Here is a 16,311-nt window from a genome sequence, read left to right as displayed (position 1 = left end):
AGATAAGTAAAATCACACACACACACACACAGACACAGTGCTTACTGAAGGACTGCCTGCCTGTGTAACACACACACACACACACACACACACACAGTGCTTCCTGAAGGACTGCCTGCCCGTGTAACACACACACACACACACACACACACACACACAGTGCTTCCTGAAGGACTACCTGCCCGTGTAACACACACACACACACACACACACACACACACACAGTGCTTCCTGAAGGACTGCCTGTGTAGCGCACACACAGGTCTGAGCCTGGCAAAGGTTCCGGACCCTCCTCGCAGGCCGCTCTGCTGAGGAGAGGTGCCCGTTTGCATGTGTCCGGTCCCTGGGCCCGCGCTGCTGAGTGTGCCTGACGTAGATAGCACTCTTCTTCTTATCGATCAGATTATAGGGAGACTACACGGCAGGGCACTCCCGGGATGCTATTTCTGTGCTGAATAATGAGCTCGCTCTTTCTGGGGCGCTGGCTGGGCCGACTCCGTTCTCAGCGCTTCCGGTGGATTATGTCACTTACTCCTCGGAACCCTCAGGAGACAGGCTCCATCCCCGTGGGGCACCCCGCAAACGGGCACAGCTCTGTCCCTGATCCCAGCTTCCCAGGCACAGCTCTGTCCCTGATCCCAGCTTCCCCTGCAGACTGCCTCCTGAGACCGGCTCTCAGCACTGCTCTCCGCCCCGGGTGTGTGTGTGTATGGGTGTGTGTGTGTGTGCCATCAGAGCAGGCACAGCCTTCCTCCGCCAGCATGTCCATTCCAGCCAGGCCCTCCCTGGCGAGCAGGTGCCCAGCCGGGCTGAGAGAGCCCGGGGCTTCCCGCCAGGACACGGGCTCCCGGCAGGTGGCCACGGTGCTTTGTGCTTTGCGTTCGGTCTGGCTTTCTGTTGGGACCTCAGAGTTTTGCTTGTTTGTTTTGGTTTTTAATATGATTTTATTGATTTTAGAGAGAGAGGTAGGTAGTGGCAGAGAGAGAACCATTGATTTGAGAGAGATGTCAATTGACTGCCTCCTGCACGCCCCCTACTGGGGATCAAGCCCATAACCCGGACATGTGCCCAGACTGGGAATCAAACTGATGGCCTCTTGGTGCACAGGATGACGCTCAACCAACTAACCACCCTGGCCAGGGCGGGACCGTAACGTTTTTAACGCCTGAGTTAATAGTCCTTCCAAAACGCTGGCTGCAGAGCGCTTTCCGGGGGAAGGAAGGGAGGCCCGCGGAAGGGTGTGCGGCTCTCAGGGAAGCAGCCGCCGCGGCTCTTCTTTTCCAGCCTTTTCCCAACTTGCGGAGCCCACCACGTCCGGTTCCCGCTGGTTCTCTGCGCGGTGCCTCGCCTCCCGGGACGGGGAGGAGGAAGCCCGGGTCGGAGGGATCAGGTCGCTTGCACTGGTGCACACGGCGGGATTTGAACCCAGCTCTGGCTGCCCCTGGTTTGACACTGCGATGCTTTCTCACAAGCACTCCTCACGACCCTTCCTTCAGAGAACCCGTACTCGGACCTCAGAAAGTTAGGCGTCAACATGGGCCTGGAGCCCAGCTGCTGTATTTCACCCCAGTCAGACTCCCACCCAGCGCCCCACATCCTGGGCCTCACAGGGACCCCGGGGAGTCTGCAGAGCTTTTGCTAAAACCACTTGTACGTCTGTGCTCTCATGGATGCTGACCAACTGATGAACTCACCCCTCCAAGGATGAACGCGAGCTCTAGGTCTTCCTCTTGTTGCCAGGGAGACTGAGTCCAGCCTTTTCCGGCAGGTCCTCCCCTCCCCTCCCCTCCCCAACCCTCCCCTCCCTACCCCTCCCCTCCCCTTCCTTCTCTTTCCTTCCGTGATGTTGAGCAAGTAACTCACCCTCTCTCCCTTGGCAGTTTCGGTTGCTTTTCTTTGAATTGGGAGTAGAGTTATGATGGTGGTTAGATCAGTATTACAGCTGACAAAGAAACCGCAGCCAGCGCCTTTCACCAGTGCTCACTTACTGCTGTTACTAGGATGCCTCATCCCCACTCCGGTTTCCACGAGGAGAGATGATTGCTACGCCCTCCTGGCCTCTTCACAACCCGGGGTCGTTCCCTCCTGGACTGATTATCTGAGGAGAATGAACTGGCCCCTTTTCCCCGGGGAAGGAGCCTGCCTGAGGTCTTACCTCAACAGGCATCTAATCGGAGGGTTTGGTTCGCTGTCTGCTGTTCTCACCCTGAGCCTCGCTCTCCATAATTACTACCAAATGGGATATCGTAGCACTTCATCTTCTGATTCTGTTTCTCAATTCATCTAGAAATTGAGCAGGAAAGAGGTATGCTATGAAACTCGTCCCTATAATATTCTGGAATTAGCATGTGCTCTCCCCATCCCCCAGTTATCATCGAGTCAGGATTTTAGAGCTGAAAGGAGACCTTTGAAATGACTGAAATTTATGTCTCCGTCTCATCGTTGAGCCTGGCGCAGGCGGTCGCTCAGCCCTTCCCTGCGTCCTCCCGGTTATGAGCAGGCTGCTTTCTCGACGGGCGGCCCAGGGGTCTGCCTGGGGATGCCCTCCATGGGCTGGCATTACCCAAGGGGGTGTGGTTCTGCAGTGCTGGGCCCTCGGGCCTCCATGTGCTCCGGAGAAAATTCGCAGGTTATGAGGGTCTCTGGGAGAAAGTGTTGGCCTGAAGCCTAAGGGGTGTGTGTGTGTGTGTGTGAGTGTTCTACGTGGTTTTGACATCAAATCCCGAGAAATTTCCCGCCACCCCGCTGTGCTGCTGTGCTGAGTGAACCCTAGGTGTGCCCGTCTCAAAGGAGCCCCAAAGCCCTTGTTCACAGTCAGCATCCTTGTGATTCCATTTATCCTCACGTGGAGAATTTTTAATTATTTCTACAAAGAACTAGTTCTTTAAAGAGCGTTAAAGAACTGGGCCTGGCCGCTCCTGGTGGGCGCCGCTCCTGGTGGCTCCCAGGAGGTCTCCTCCTGAAGGCTGACTGTTGGCATCTCATGAAACTGCCAGTGAAATCCTACTCTCTGAGAGGCGAGCCGAGAGCTCAGAGCACTCCCCTCACATAAACTCCCCAGACACACCGCCCAGGGGGCAGACTGATCGGCTCTGCTCCCGTGTGCTCTCTGCAGCCTTATTGACACATAATCTGCACCCCCCGAAACTGGCCTTTCTGAAGTGTTCAATCCAGTGGTTGTATTGTATTCATAGATTTGGGAAACCATCACCACCGCAGTTCTGGAAAGCTCTCATGGCTCAGAGGAGAACTGCCATCCCCATTAGCATTCCGCCTCATGCCCCCTGCCTGACCCCACCCATGGGAACCACTAGGGCTTCCTATCCCTTCGGATTGCCGATTCTGGACGTTTCACATAGTGGCATCACACACCGCGGGCTTTGTGTGGGCTTCTTTCACTTAGTGCAGTGTGTCCATGGGTTATCACGCTGGAGCACATATCAGTCCTTCATTCCTTTCATGGCTGAGCAATAATATTCCATTGAACGGGCCTGCCACGTTTTGTTTATCCATCCCTCAGTTTATAGACACTCAGGTGGTTTCCACTTTTTGGGTATTACCAATAATGCCTCTATAAATACTCATCTACAAATGTTTGTGTGGTGGGCAAAAGTAGGTTTACAGTCGTTTGTATGGATAAAAGCCGGCCGGTTATGATCATTACAACAGCATTATTAGCTCTGTGTTCTGCGCACTCTCCACTGCAAACCTGCTTTTATCCATCCCTGAGTTAGTAGAATTACTAGATCACAGTCCCTTAAAACCCTTCAAAATTGCTTTTTTTGTTTGTTTTGTTGTTGGCTATTCTTGGGCCCCTGTTTACTTCCTCTGTGCCGAATGCTGTCTGTGACTTGATGTAAAATTAGCACACCTGGGAGCCAGTTTAACGTTCTTTAAAGAACTAGTTCTTTGTAGAAATAATTAAAAATTCTCCAAGTGAGGATAAACGGAATCACAAGGATGCTTACTGTTGTCTCCAGGAGAGTACATTTGCCTTGATTCTCTTCTTTCCAAGCTTCTGTTTGAAGATTTACAAAGATTTCCTTTTCTTTTGCAGAATCGCAATGAAATAAAGAATGGCACTATCCTTCGATTAACCACGTCTCCAGTGAGTAGGTCTTCGTTTGTAGCTTTCCAGCAGATGCTTCCTCTCCTGTTCCTCCATGTGATTGTGGACATTCACTTTTGAAGATGTTGTTAGTGCAAAGCAGAAGGTTCTGGAACATCCTCACACGTAGATTCTGGATAACCAGGATTGTTCTCCCTCTCCCTGTATTTCCCACTACAGACAGGCAAGCCTCCTTCCAGGTCAAGTACAGGCACATGCATTGACTTTAAGTTTGAGTTTGTGAGCCATCTTCACAGTCCTCACCTTACGGATGAGATGACTCAGCTGTACGGACTGGTTTTTATCCACCTGCTCTCATGCCCACCAACGCCATCGGAGCAAATTCAGACACCAGACAAAGCAAACAAGACCAAAGACAGCCTGCTATTCCCCTTAAAGTCAGAGGGTGTGCACGTGTACATGTGCGTGTGTGTGTGTGTGTGCATGGATGTGTATGCATGTGTAAGAGAGAGTTTAAGCATTTTCTAGTCTGGTCCGTTATTACAATAGTTCATAGAAATGTAGTGTAAGAAGTATTTGCACTCCTGCCATTGCATTGACAGCTGACTCTAGATAAAACACCTTTACAGTCCTCCAAATAAAAGCTGCCAAACCAAATGCTATGAAATATTTGGGCGACTGACTGCATTGCTTATCTTCATCTTTCTCACTTCCTTGTAGATACTTTAGGTAGTACCATTAGCATATTTGAACTATATCCGCTCGCAGTGCATTTTTATTGCTTTCCTAAAAAAACTAATCTGCAGAAAATACACCAACTGTTACTATTTCCACTCGGCATCTGCGATGAAAACTGTGCCTAACTCACATTTCCAGTTTCTCCTGCAGCCATGTGGCTGCTAAAAATAAATGTGAAAACTGGGAAAGGCATCTGGCTGAAATTAAATTGCGGGGACTGGAACTACCACAGATTTTTCTTGTTGAAAATTATATTAGAGAGTCTTAAAAACCCCCTGAACATTCTGCCCAATCACATCTTGAACCTACACCCAGTGATGAGCTCAGCAGCGCGCGTGGCCGGAGTTGGCTGCCTGGCTCTCGAAGCCTTCTTTTCCACTTCACAGTAATTATAATTTAGACTCATTTTTCAGCGGCTGCATGATGAGCTGAGACATTTTTTTGCCTGATGTGGCATCGATCTTCTTACTTTAGTCAGCAAGAATTAATGCTAATTTGACCTTTAGAGACCACAGTTTCCCTTGGTTTTTGTCGTTTCTGTTTATCCTGCTAAAGCTGCTCATTTTCTTGCTGGGCACAAAGAGTACATCTTGCTTGTTATTTCATCTTAGAATTAGAAAGGCTCCATTTCTTTATGTTTATTTATTAAATCTAGGCCTCCTCCAGGCCAGAGAAGCAGTCAGTTTCCTTTTTTATCGCCATGCGCTCATGAACAAATTTCCACAGGCTAAGCCAGTGCCGGGAGGAGGCGAGGTGCTGGGCAGAGAGGGATGGCTCGGCGTGCCGAGCGTGAGCGTGCAGACTCCGTGGCAGGCCTGGCCCTGGCGGCACCGCGGGGCTTGTCCTGCCGGGCAGTGGCCCTCGCAGTCCCAGCGCAGCAAGGGGATGGGAGGCGCATGCCCAAGGCGGTGTCACACGCTGGAGTCACCTGCGAAGGACGGGCTCGCACTTTCCAAAGGGCAGTGTTCCCCAGACAGCAGCCATGGAGGAGCGTTACAAATGCTGATGTCCTCTGGCAGGGGTGGCCCCGTGTTTGAGTGTTGAACTGTGAAACAGGAGGTCATGGTTCGATTCCAGGTCAGGGCACATATCCGGGTGGTAGGCTCAACCCCCAGCAGGGGGCGTGCAGGAGGCAGCCGGTCAATGATTGTCTTTCATTAGTGGTATTTCTCTCTCAGCCTCTCCCTTTCTCTCATAAATTAATAAAATCCATATTTTTTAAATGCCAGTATCTGGCCTTCTAATGAGAAGCTGAATTACGATATGTAGGAGTGAGGTCCAGGAATCTGCTTTTTAGGAGAGCACTTTAATGGCTCAGCTGTACCCACAGTGTCTAGAATTGGGAATTGCTGTATAAGAAGAGATAGTTTGAATTTGTAAAATTCACTTGTTGCTGGCAGATTTTTTATTATCTTGTGTTTAACTGGAAAATATGGCTCAGCATATGCTAACCCTTTCACTTTTTACATGTGTACTAAAAATAGGTTAAAAATAACTGTCTCCATCACATTTGCTAGGAAGTGTGAGAGAGTGTCATAAAGAAACCAGCAGCTGGTGTTACACCAGCTTTTCCAGTCCTTTCATCTGCCTTGGCTCTCTGTAGCCAGACAAGGACATGCACACGCACATGCGTACACACATGTACAGCTCTACTGGGTTTTACAAAACTCTCTCAGAGGTGCTGTTGGTGTTGGCTTTGGCTGATGCAGTTGTTTTCTGTATTCCTTTATCATAGAACAACCCTTTCTGGGTTGTTTCTAGCAAAAAATAGGGTATTCAGAAGAGAAGATCTGTGAAAACAACCTGGACTATCTAAATAATAAAGAGCTAATGTGCAAATGGTCTTGACACCCTCACACGTAACAGCCGGTCAGCAGGAGGCTGTGAGCACAGCAGGCGCAGGTGGGCGGGGACTTGCAGGATCAGGGACTTGAGTGAGTCTCGCATCCCCACCCCCGGCACCAGGCCCAGGGACCTGAGGCTGTGGAGACCTACCTCTGTGGGGCAGTGGATTGCGAGTCTCCCGCACGGTGACAGGGCACTGACCAGGCTGAGTGACCCCCCCACCCAAGTGCATGAATTTTGTGCACTGGGCCTTTAGTTATTCTAATAAAAGCCTTTACACCTGGCTGGTGGTCCTCCTCTACATTGCACACTTTACTTTTTATTTTATTTTTTCTTAATCGTCACCCAAGGATATTTTCCCATTGATTTTAGAGAGAATGGAAGAGAGAGGGAAAGACAGAGAGAAATACCGATGTGAGAGAAACACATTGATTGGTTGCCTCCTGCACAAGCCCTAACCAGGGCCCGGGGCCAGAGAGGAACCTGCAACTGTGATGCATACCCTTGACCCGGAATCGAACCCAGGACCCTGGTCCACAAGCTAACGTTTTATCCACTGCACACATTATACAATACCTCCATGTATACCTATCTTCTTTCATGTATATCTATATCTATACATTTATCTCTGTGCCATCTTAAACACTCAGGTGTCATAGCTTCGCAGCTCTCCCCAGTGCCATGGAAATATAACCGTGGACATGCCCAGGAAATGGGTGCAGGTGGGTGTGTTTGAGCAGTCAGGGTCTGAGGCCTTTCCTTCTGCCTGCCTCGGGAATGGCAGCGTGCACGTGGAACCTGTCACGTGTTCCCGGAAGCAGCGTATAAATATGCATTTGGCCACTGTTCTGTTTGAGGAAGCTTGGGGTTGCCAGGTCCTTGTTTTTACTTTTCTGAAATTGGGTTCTAAAAGTCCCCACAGTGACTCTCTCTGTGACTTGTAGTGAGAAAGGCCGCTCTCAGTGCAGCACAAGCCCCAGGAGCCGCAAAGGAAAAGATTGACACATTTGACAGCGACAAAACAAAAGCCACACAAACTTGACATTTGGAAAGAATTCCAGAAAACAAATTCAATACCGGAGCATTAGGAAAAACTGTTGGCACTATGTATGACAGATAGCGTGCTAATTCCTCAAGTTCCAGGAATTATAAATAATGCCCCAAAACAGATGGCCTAAATCTATAAGCAAAAATGATCTCTATTTTTATATGTTTGTCTCTATCCATGCTTGTTGATCTCTATGTTTGTGTATCTGCTTACCCTGGCAGGCAGAATCAGGATAAATGTAAATATGAATGTGGAGACATATATAGAGCTATAGCTATAGATATATAGGTAGAGGCATAGAGATAAACATATAGATATAGATATACATGGAAGAAGAAACTCAGTCTCTGTCTCAAAATAGATGAAAATCCACCCTCCTCAGTAGTCAAGGTGTGAGGCCAGCTGCTGTGGTGCTGCGAGTATACATTGGAACAGCCTCCCCTGGCCAGGCCGCTCAGTGGTTACAGCATCGTCCTAGCATGGGGCGTCAAGGTTGTGGACTCGATCTCCACAAGGGCACATATAAGAATCAACCAGTGAATGAATAAATAAGTCAAACAGCAAATTGAAGTTTCTCTCCCTCCTTCCCCCCTTTTGCTAATCCATCAGTAGAAAATATTAAATTGGAACAGCCACTTTGGAAGGCAACTTAGTGGTGTCCACCCGAGTCTAAAATATATGCGTCTTTGTCCTGACAGTTTTATTGCTGGGAACTTATCCAATAGGTAGACTCATAAGGACGCGCACACATGCACGCACGCACACCCACACAGAGCTGTGTGCATCGTTGGAGAGCTGGTAACTGCCGACCAGCCAGGCCTAGTTCATGCCCATGTGATAGGACAGTGCAGCGGTTAGCAGGACTGTGGCGTGTGCCGGCCGGGGACGGTCTGGAGTCAGGGTCAGGGCAGAGGCAGGCTGCGGGCCCTCTGCGGGGAGGTCTGTGGACGGGAGGCATGTGTGTGCTGATGACGGACGAAATCACTCTCAAGACCTCACTGCAATGTTAGCGTTGGGGAACTTTATTTTTGGTGTAGAACGTCTGGCAGGACTTTTGTATTTGCATGCCATGCGCTGGTCTTGTTTGCTGGTCTTGTTTTTAATTAAATGAACAGCTTCCCAGTTATCTTAAGGTCACCGCTGCCTATAAGAGGTGAATCGTAATGTTCTATTCTGAAAACATTTTAGCATTCCAAACTTTTCAATAGTTCAGAGCCTTTTTTTGTATGACCTGGTTTCCTCACGCCCCCTGTTCTGGCCGTGAGGGCAGAGTGAATAAACTGCTCATCTCAGCCCGCTGCTGCCGTCCTCCCTTCTGCTCCTCCGTTTGGGGGCCGCTGTGAGGGGCATCCAGGCCAGACTTTGGGGACTGGTTTTGGGGACCAGTCACTCTGGCAGAAAGAAGAATGGTGCTATCTCAGTCATGTGGACACAGATCATCAGAGATTCTTCACACACACGCACACACGCACACACACACACACACACACACTCACACACTCACTAGAGGCCCAGTGCTTTCATGCACTGGGGGAGAGGGGTTCCTCAGCCTGGCTTGCGCCCTCTCACAGTCCAGGACCCTGGGGGATATCCCCCTGTGGGAGCGTCCCTCAGCCAGAAGCTGGGCTCGCTGCTCCTTAGTGCTGCCTCAGAGGCTGGAGAGGCTCCCGCCACCGCCACTGCGCTCACCAGCCGTGAGCCCGGCTTCTGGCTGAGCTGTGCTCCCCCTGTGGGAGCGCGCTGACCACCAGGGGGCAGCTCCTGCATTGAGCATATGACCCCTGGTGGTCAGTGAGCATCATAGCGACCGGTTGTCCCACCGTTCGGTCGATTTGCGTATTAGGGTTTTATTAGATAGGATGGTCTAACCCTAGATGAAGCCTCTTGCTTTCCTAATCACTTTGGTATAAATTCATGCAGTGAGTAGTGAATGAATGGGAAGCGCATGTGGAAGAGTGAAATTTGTAAGCATCCTTGTGCTGTGCTGGACGATTGTCAGTAACCCAGAAGGTGGTTGGTGACTGATGATGCTTTTGAACACTGCGCAGACAGGTGTCGCTCAGAGCATTGCCTGACTGGTAACACGCTGTATAGGTTTGTGTGACTGCTTAACCAAGCACCATGCTTTTTGCCATTTAGAGTTGAAAAATTTACTTGAAAGATAAACATTTTTGCCTTTTCCCCTTCTTACGACTACACCTGCTCTTTTCCTGGGAAAGCGCTCAGTTTTCCCAGAAATGGAGACGAGGGCCCGTTCCCCGGAAGGCAGAGGGCTGGTTCCCGTGGAGAAGTGAGCAGCCAGGGCGGCGGGTGGGGGCGCTGAGGTTGGAAACGGCGCTGGGCGAGGGGGCTGCCCAGCCTCGCCCTGCGGGCCACGTGTCCTTGTTTCCCAAACGAAACGCTCCCGTTTTCGTGCGGTTTCCTCCGTGAACGTCTCCCCTCCGTGTCCCTCAGGCCCAGAACGCCCAGCAGCTGCACGAGCGCATCCAGTCGTCCAGCATGGACTCCAAGCTGGAGGCGCTCAAGGACCTGGCCAGCCTCTCCCGGGACGTCACCTTCGCCCAGGAGTTCATCAACCTGGACGGCATCTTCCTGCTCACGCAGATGGTGGAGAGCGGCACCGAGTAAGCCCGTCCCCGCGCCCAGCTGCTCCCTCCCACCCGCTGTCCCTCCCTTACGCGGCAGCGTCAGTTTTAAAGACCAGGAATCGAAAGGCTCAGGAAAAGGAAGAAATGGTTTTAAGTTAGTGTCTGGGGAGCGGGTTTGTGAGTATCAGGAGATCGGCCGCCCTCCGAGGAGCCAGGGGCTGAGCTGAGAGATTGGGCACCGGCCTGCATGCCTGGGGAGGCAGGAGACCAGCACAGCCATCTGAGCGGGTGCTGAGCTCCATAATCAAGGAGTTCCATCAGGTCACTTGGAATTTCAAACTTAGGAGGAAAAATATTAGATCCTTATCTCAAAGAGCCTTTCCAACATTGAAATAATAATTCTATAAAACATAAAGCCCTCACGTCCTCCTCCTATCCCAGTGGTCGGCAAACTGCGCTCTTTGCACACAATATGATAACAATTGCCTAATCCTCACAGCTTCCAGCTATACGGTAACATTTAGTCTGGTCCAGTGGTCGGCAAACTCATTAGTCAATAGGGCGGCAAACCTAGCCCTCTGAATGCGTTAAAAAAACAAGTGAGAATAACTCCTTCCAGTCTCAAAGCCTTAAACCAGGTAAAAAATATCATGGCTGAAGTAAGTTTCCTTCAGTTAACGTTTGATTAATGAGATGCATGACCTTACTTATTTGAAATTAAATGCAGTCAATGCTTATTAAATACTGACTGTATACAAGCGTGGAAATTGGGGAAACTTGCAAAGATGTGAGACTTGCCATCAAAAATGTTTGGAGGCAGAAGTCAACTGAGGCATAATTCTCCTGGGCCTTTGAGTCTAGTGGCTGGACAGGCTGGCTGCTTCTGGAACCTTCCAGAGGAGTCAGCGGGCCACGAAGGAGTTTGATTCCATCCCTGGCAAGAAAGGGCTGAGCATTTGGGCTCAGGAGCTCGCCTCAGGTATGGCGTTGCTTCTCTGCGGGAGGCGGTGAGGAGCCAGAGGTGTGGCTCCTGCATGTGTGGGCAGGTCAAGCCCGGGACCATGGGGTGCCAGGGCGGGTCCACAGGACACAGCGCCACAGGCATAGACTGCAAGAGCATATGCGTTAGAGCATGTGAGCATGCTGAGTCCATTCATTACGTATTAACATGCCAAACTAATAACGGGCAGGGGTGGGTAAGTATTTCTCCGGAAAGAGTACATATTGTGAATTGGGGCTTAAACCTGGGTCCTTTAAACCTTTTCTGTACCAGGCGATTCAAAGAATGAGCTGATGACTGCCTGTTGGAGCCGTCCCAGCCCCCTCCCACCCTCTCTTCCTTCCTCTCTGCCTTCCTGTCTCCTCCCTCACGGGCATTATTTAGCCTCTGCAGTTGGCACCAGTAAAAGGTTCTGGTTTTGGTTTCTTATTCAGAGAGGATGTTTATAGTGACAGGAATAGCTCCAATGTAAGAATGCTCTGTAGGGCCCGGCTGGCATGGCTCAGTGGTTGTGCATCAACCTGTGAACTAGGAGGTTAGCGTTCAATTCCCTGTCAGGCACGTACCAGAATGCGGGCTCAATCCCCAGTGGGGAGCATGCAGGAGGCAGCTGATCAATGATTCTCTCTCATCACTGATGCTTCTATCTCTTTCCCTCTCCTTTCCTCTAAGAAATCAATAAAAATATAGATTTAAAAAAATGCTCTGTAGAGTTTGGAGTTGATGGGTCTTACCTCGTAGGGACAATATCTAAGAGTGAATTGGGGAGGAATTACAAATCTGAGAGGACTGGTGGGAAGGGTCGGCTGTAGGCTGGTCTCATTTATTTATCAGATGATGCCTGAAGCACTGCTTGTGAAATTTCTGGCGAACATCAGTGTGGAGTGGGCAGTGAGAACCGAGTTGGGGGCATTATCAGAATCTGAAGCCATTGCTTGGAGCTTGAATCAGAAGGAGGGACACTGAACGAGTTGAGGGATGCAAATGGCCGGGCCAGGAAATTGAGACCGAGGGTTCTGTCTGTGTTGGAATCTCGAGCTGAAACCCAGTGATCAGAGCATCAGCTGGAGGACTAGAGAGTCTCGGGTTCAGTTCTGGTCAAGGGCACGTACCTCGGTTGTAGGCTTGATCCCCAGTTGGGGCATGTGCAGGAGGCAACCAGTCGTTGTGCCTCTTTCACATCAATGTTTCTCTCTCTGTCTCTCCTCCTTCCTTCCATTCTCCCTGAAAGTCAATGGGGGACAAAAAATATTCTTGGGTGAGGATTAACAAAAAATAAATGAATAAAATAAAAAATAAGTTGAAATGTGCCCCCATTGATTGATGTATCGATGTTCCAGCCATGAGTGTATCAAAAGCCAGCTGCCAGAGCCAGGTGTCAGTGACCTGCCACACGCACCCAGGGGTGCAGTGGCTTAAGCTTTCCCATTTCACCATCATACATGTTAGTACTTGTGAACTCACTGGAGTTGCAATCTTATTTCAGTTAGAATGGCAAATCCCCTGAAAGCCGTGGTCCCTGTGACATGCGCCCTGAACAGAGGGCTGGGGTGAAGCTGAGTACCGCCCGAAGCCTGCAGCTCTCTCTGTTGGCAATGAGGGTTTTAGGTTTCATTTCTCATCATGTTATTTTGCTCGGGCTGCCCTCACAGTGCCCCCATCTGGGTGGCTCACACAACGGTCATGCATTTTCTCACAGTTCAGGAGGCTGAAATCCAGTGTCTGTAGGGTTGGTTTTTCCTGCAGCCTCTCCCGGATTTGTAGATGGCTGCCTGCTCCCTGGGTCCTCTCCTGGTCTTTCCCCCGTGTGCATGGATCCTTAGTGTCCCTGAGTATATCCAATCTCCTCTGGTAAGGACACCAGTCAGACTGGATTAGGACACCCCCTAATGGCTCATTTGAACCCCCAATCACCTCTTTAAAGGCTCTCTCTCCAAATGCTGTCCCATCTGAGGCACTGGGGGGCAGGGATTCAACGTAGGAATTTGGGGGCACACAATTGAACTGTAACACTCAACAATGAACAGTACCCCATTTTTTTTAAAGGAAAAAGGAGCAGAGACAAATACTAGGTATTTGTCTTTCAACATTACTTCCTCTCCATGCCTTTGCCTTACTGTGTAACCCGTCTTGATCTACGGAGGGGCCCCCAAAAATCACATCCCGCAGACTGAAGACTTGGACATGAGAGATGTCAGGATTGAATGGCTGTATGTGAACTATAGGACTTGAATTCCTTATTTATTTATTTATTTTAAAAAATATTTTTATTGATTGCAGAGAGGAAGGCATGAGAGAGAATCATTAATCGGCTGCCTCCTGCACACCCCATACTGGGAGACTGAGCCCACAACCCAGGCATGTGCCCTGACCAGGGATCAAACCATGACCTTCTGGTTCATAGATCGATGCTCAACCACTGAGCCTCGCCAGCCAGGCTTCAATTCCTTTTATAAAATAGCATATTATTCTTAACGTATCACTTAACTGCGTGTGATGCAGAAGCCATCCCAGTTTGTCCGGACAGCCATGTTCTAGGCAGATAAACGAAAGCCCAGATCCTGGGTGAGCTCTGGCATTGCCTCCCACACCTCCCCGCCACACTGTCTGCTCTCCTGGGCAGCTTTCCTGCCCTCCTCGCCACCTCACAGAAGGTCAAGGCCATGCCCAGCCCCTGCCAGCCTTCTGCAGGGTCCTGCCACTCACCTAGGTAGCTGCTCAGTGGACCCTCAGACATACATATATTTTTACACTTCCTGGCCTTCTGCTCAGATGAAAAGGAAAAGAAAGGCATTTTTCTTGCAAGGAAACCTGGCTTCTCGATTAAACTCAGAGCAAGGCTTTTCCTAATTAGCAGACACCCTGTGGAGTAGAAACCCCTCAAATCGAGTAGACCCTGCAGGTCCTCGGACCCGACCAGACTTCCCACTGGGGCAGAGGGTCCCAGCAGGCCCTGCGGAAACCGCAGGAAACACCCAGGATGTGTGGCTGGATTCCCCTCCTGCCTCTGAGCTCTGATGAGACGCAGAGGGTCTCACCGCTGTCATTACCCGGGCGGAGCTCGGAAAGGTCACTCTCCGGTGGTACCTGTGTGTGTGTGTGTGTGTGTGTGTGGCTACAGGAGCCACAGCGCAGCCTGGGGAAGTGGCACGTGGCTGGAGTGTTGCAATGAAAACCGGAATTAATTTCCCCTCCTGGGACTTGGAAATCTCATTCCTAGTTTCAGCTTCAAACATAAATGTGGGGGCAAGTTGTGGGGGAACAAGCTGCCCCAAACTGAGTAAGGCATGGCGTCCGGAGGGGACATTCTGGGATGGACGGTGTTAAAAAAAAAAAAAAAAAAAAGGAAAAGATGGGCGTGAGAAGATTTCTCAGGAACAGTGTATTTTATTTGACCGGAAAGCAGAGAAATGGGTACCTGCCACTCTGATCCCCTGCGGCAGACACCCTGCTCTGCTCTGCTGTGAGTTCTTTTGTGTCTGTGCCACGCTCAGCGGGCCGCGCCTGCCCTCGGCCTTAGACAGAGAGCAGGGCGGCACTTCCAAGAATGAATGGGCAGCATCTTCATAGTTTCCTTCCCACGTGGCAACGGGACCAGAAAATTCCGCCGTTGGATCTGAGTAAGCCTCAGCACCACCCTGAGCAGGGCAGTCCAGAGAGAAAAAGTTAAATTGGGGCACTTACACAAACTCAGTTTCTTAAGTTAGCTTTTTGTCCTTAAAAACAATTGTAGTTATTGTTTAAAAAAATAAATTTAAATAAACAGAAGCAGGAAAATAGGAATCATGTCTAACCCAGCTATCCGGAGAGACGTTTTTTGACACTGTGGTGTGTATACTTTCTGTAAGTTCTCACACACACACACACACACACACACACACACACACACGCACACACACATGCACACACATACACACATACACATACACACACACAGGGTTTACAAAAGTAGAATTATAACCTTCATGCTCTTTGTAGCTTGCTTTTCATACTTGATAGTATTTTCTTGTGACTCAATATTGCTCCCCTCATTGGATTTGTTGTCTGATTGTGAATTCACTTTTAAAGCTGTGCTAAATTCGGTCGATGCCCAGAATAACACAGTGATGTGAAGGATGGGCTCAGTGTGGTGAACCGTTCCCCTATGGTTGAACATTTACATTGTTTGCCATTTTTTCCCATGATTGTGAGAATTTTCCAGTCAGCTTTTCATTTAGCAAAATCATTGTGAAAACTCAAATGATCACGTTGGACAGAAATTCCGATTCAAGACTAGACCCATTTTCAAGCTGTTGTAAAACAGGAGCATCCCACAGCTTGCCGAAACGCCCTGATCTGTACTTGGCCATGCAGCTGTGTCTCTCTCCAACACTCCAGTCAGCACTGGGCTGATGCTCCCTGAGGGACTCTGGCTTTTCTAAGAAAGCCAGTGAGGTATTGGAGTTCTTCGTAAGCTGGGGACTTCTCATTTGCTCGGTTTGAAGTCATCACTCCCGAATCTGGCCGATGAGGACCAGTGGAAAGAGTCCAGTTATTTTAGACGCAGGCTCAGCCTCTGAGCAATGGTCTTAGAAACAAACAATCATAGAAACGATCAGATCAGTCCCTCCCCATCCTATCCTGGGTGCATGTCTAGCTGTGTGTGTGTGTGTGTGTGTGTGTGTGTGTGCGCGCGCTTATAAAAACCGTTGACATTGCTCGTTCACACACGAAGTTTCTCATTAAACGTCCATTCTCCGCACCTTTCTTTCCTGTGGGGATCACGGCTGTGGGTTTCTTACCTGGGAAACCCGGGCGTGGCTGCACGAAGCCCGGAATGAAGCAGCCGTGGCTCCCATGCTGCCCAGCACCCACACTCGGAGGTGGACGTGTAGGTTTATTCATTTAGCAGGTGGATATTCCTGGTGTTTGAGTGCTGCGTGTTCTGGACACGGGCTTAGGCACAGGGCGGGTGGGGGAGTAATATGATGAGGGGAGTAATATTCAGTCACAAGAAAACACTGTCCGGTATGAAAAGCAAGCT

General features: G+C 49.9%; 1 protein-coding gene across 4 annotated transcripts in view; it reads left to right on the top strand.

Annotated features, from left to right (window-relative positions):
- The window catches only part of ELMO1 (engulfment and cell motility 1), a 345,973-nt gene that overhangs the window by 118,641 nt on the left and 211,021 nt on the right, over positions 1-16,311 (top strand). For all 4 annotated transcript variants that reach the window (XM_084896335.1, XM_084896336.1, XM_084896334.1 and 1 more), the window contains exons 5-6: positions 4,058-4,108; positions 10,155-10,324. In XM_084896335.1, the coding sequence (XP_084752461.1) occupies positions 4,058-4,108; positions 10,155-10,324 (221 nt within the window). The remainder of the gene's footprint in view (positions 1-4,057; positions 4,109-10,154; positions 10,325-16,311) is intronic.

The sequence above is a fragment of the Pipistrellus hanaki genome (assembly GCF_964339955.1).
Source record: "Pipistrellus hanaki genome assembly, chromosome: 10".
In the NCBI taxonomy this organism is placed as follows: domain Eukaryota; kingdom Metazoa; phylum Chordata; class Mammalia; order Chiroptera; family Vespertilionidae; genus Pipistrellus; species Pipistrellus hanaki.
Note: the sequence above shows the minus strand (reverse complement) of the source record. Positions and strands in the feature narration are given on the sequence as shown.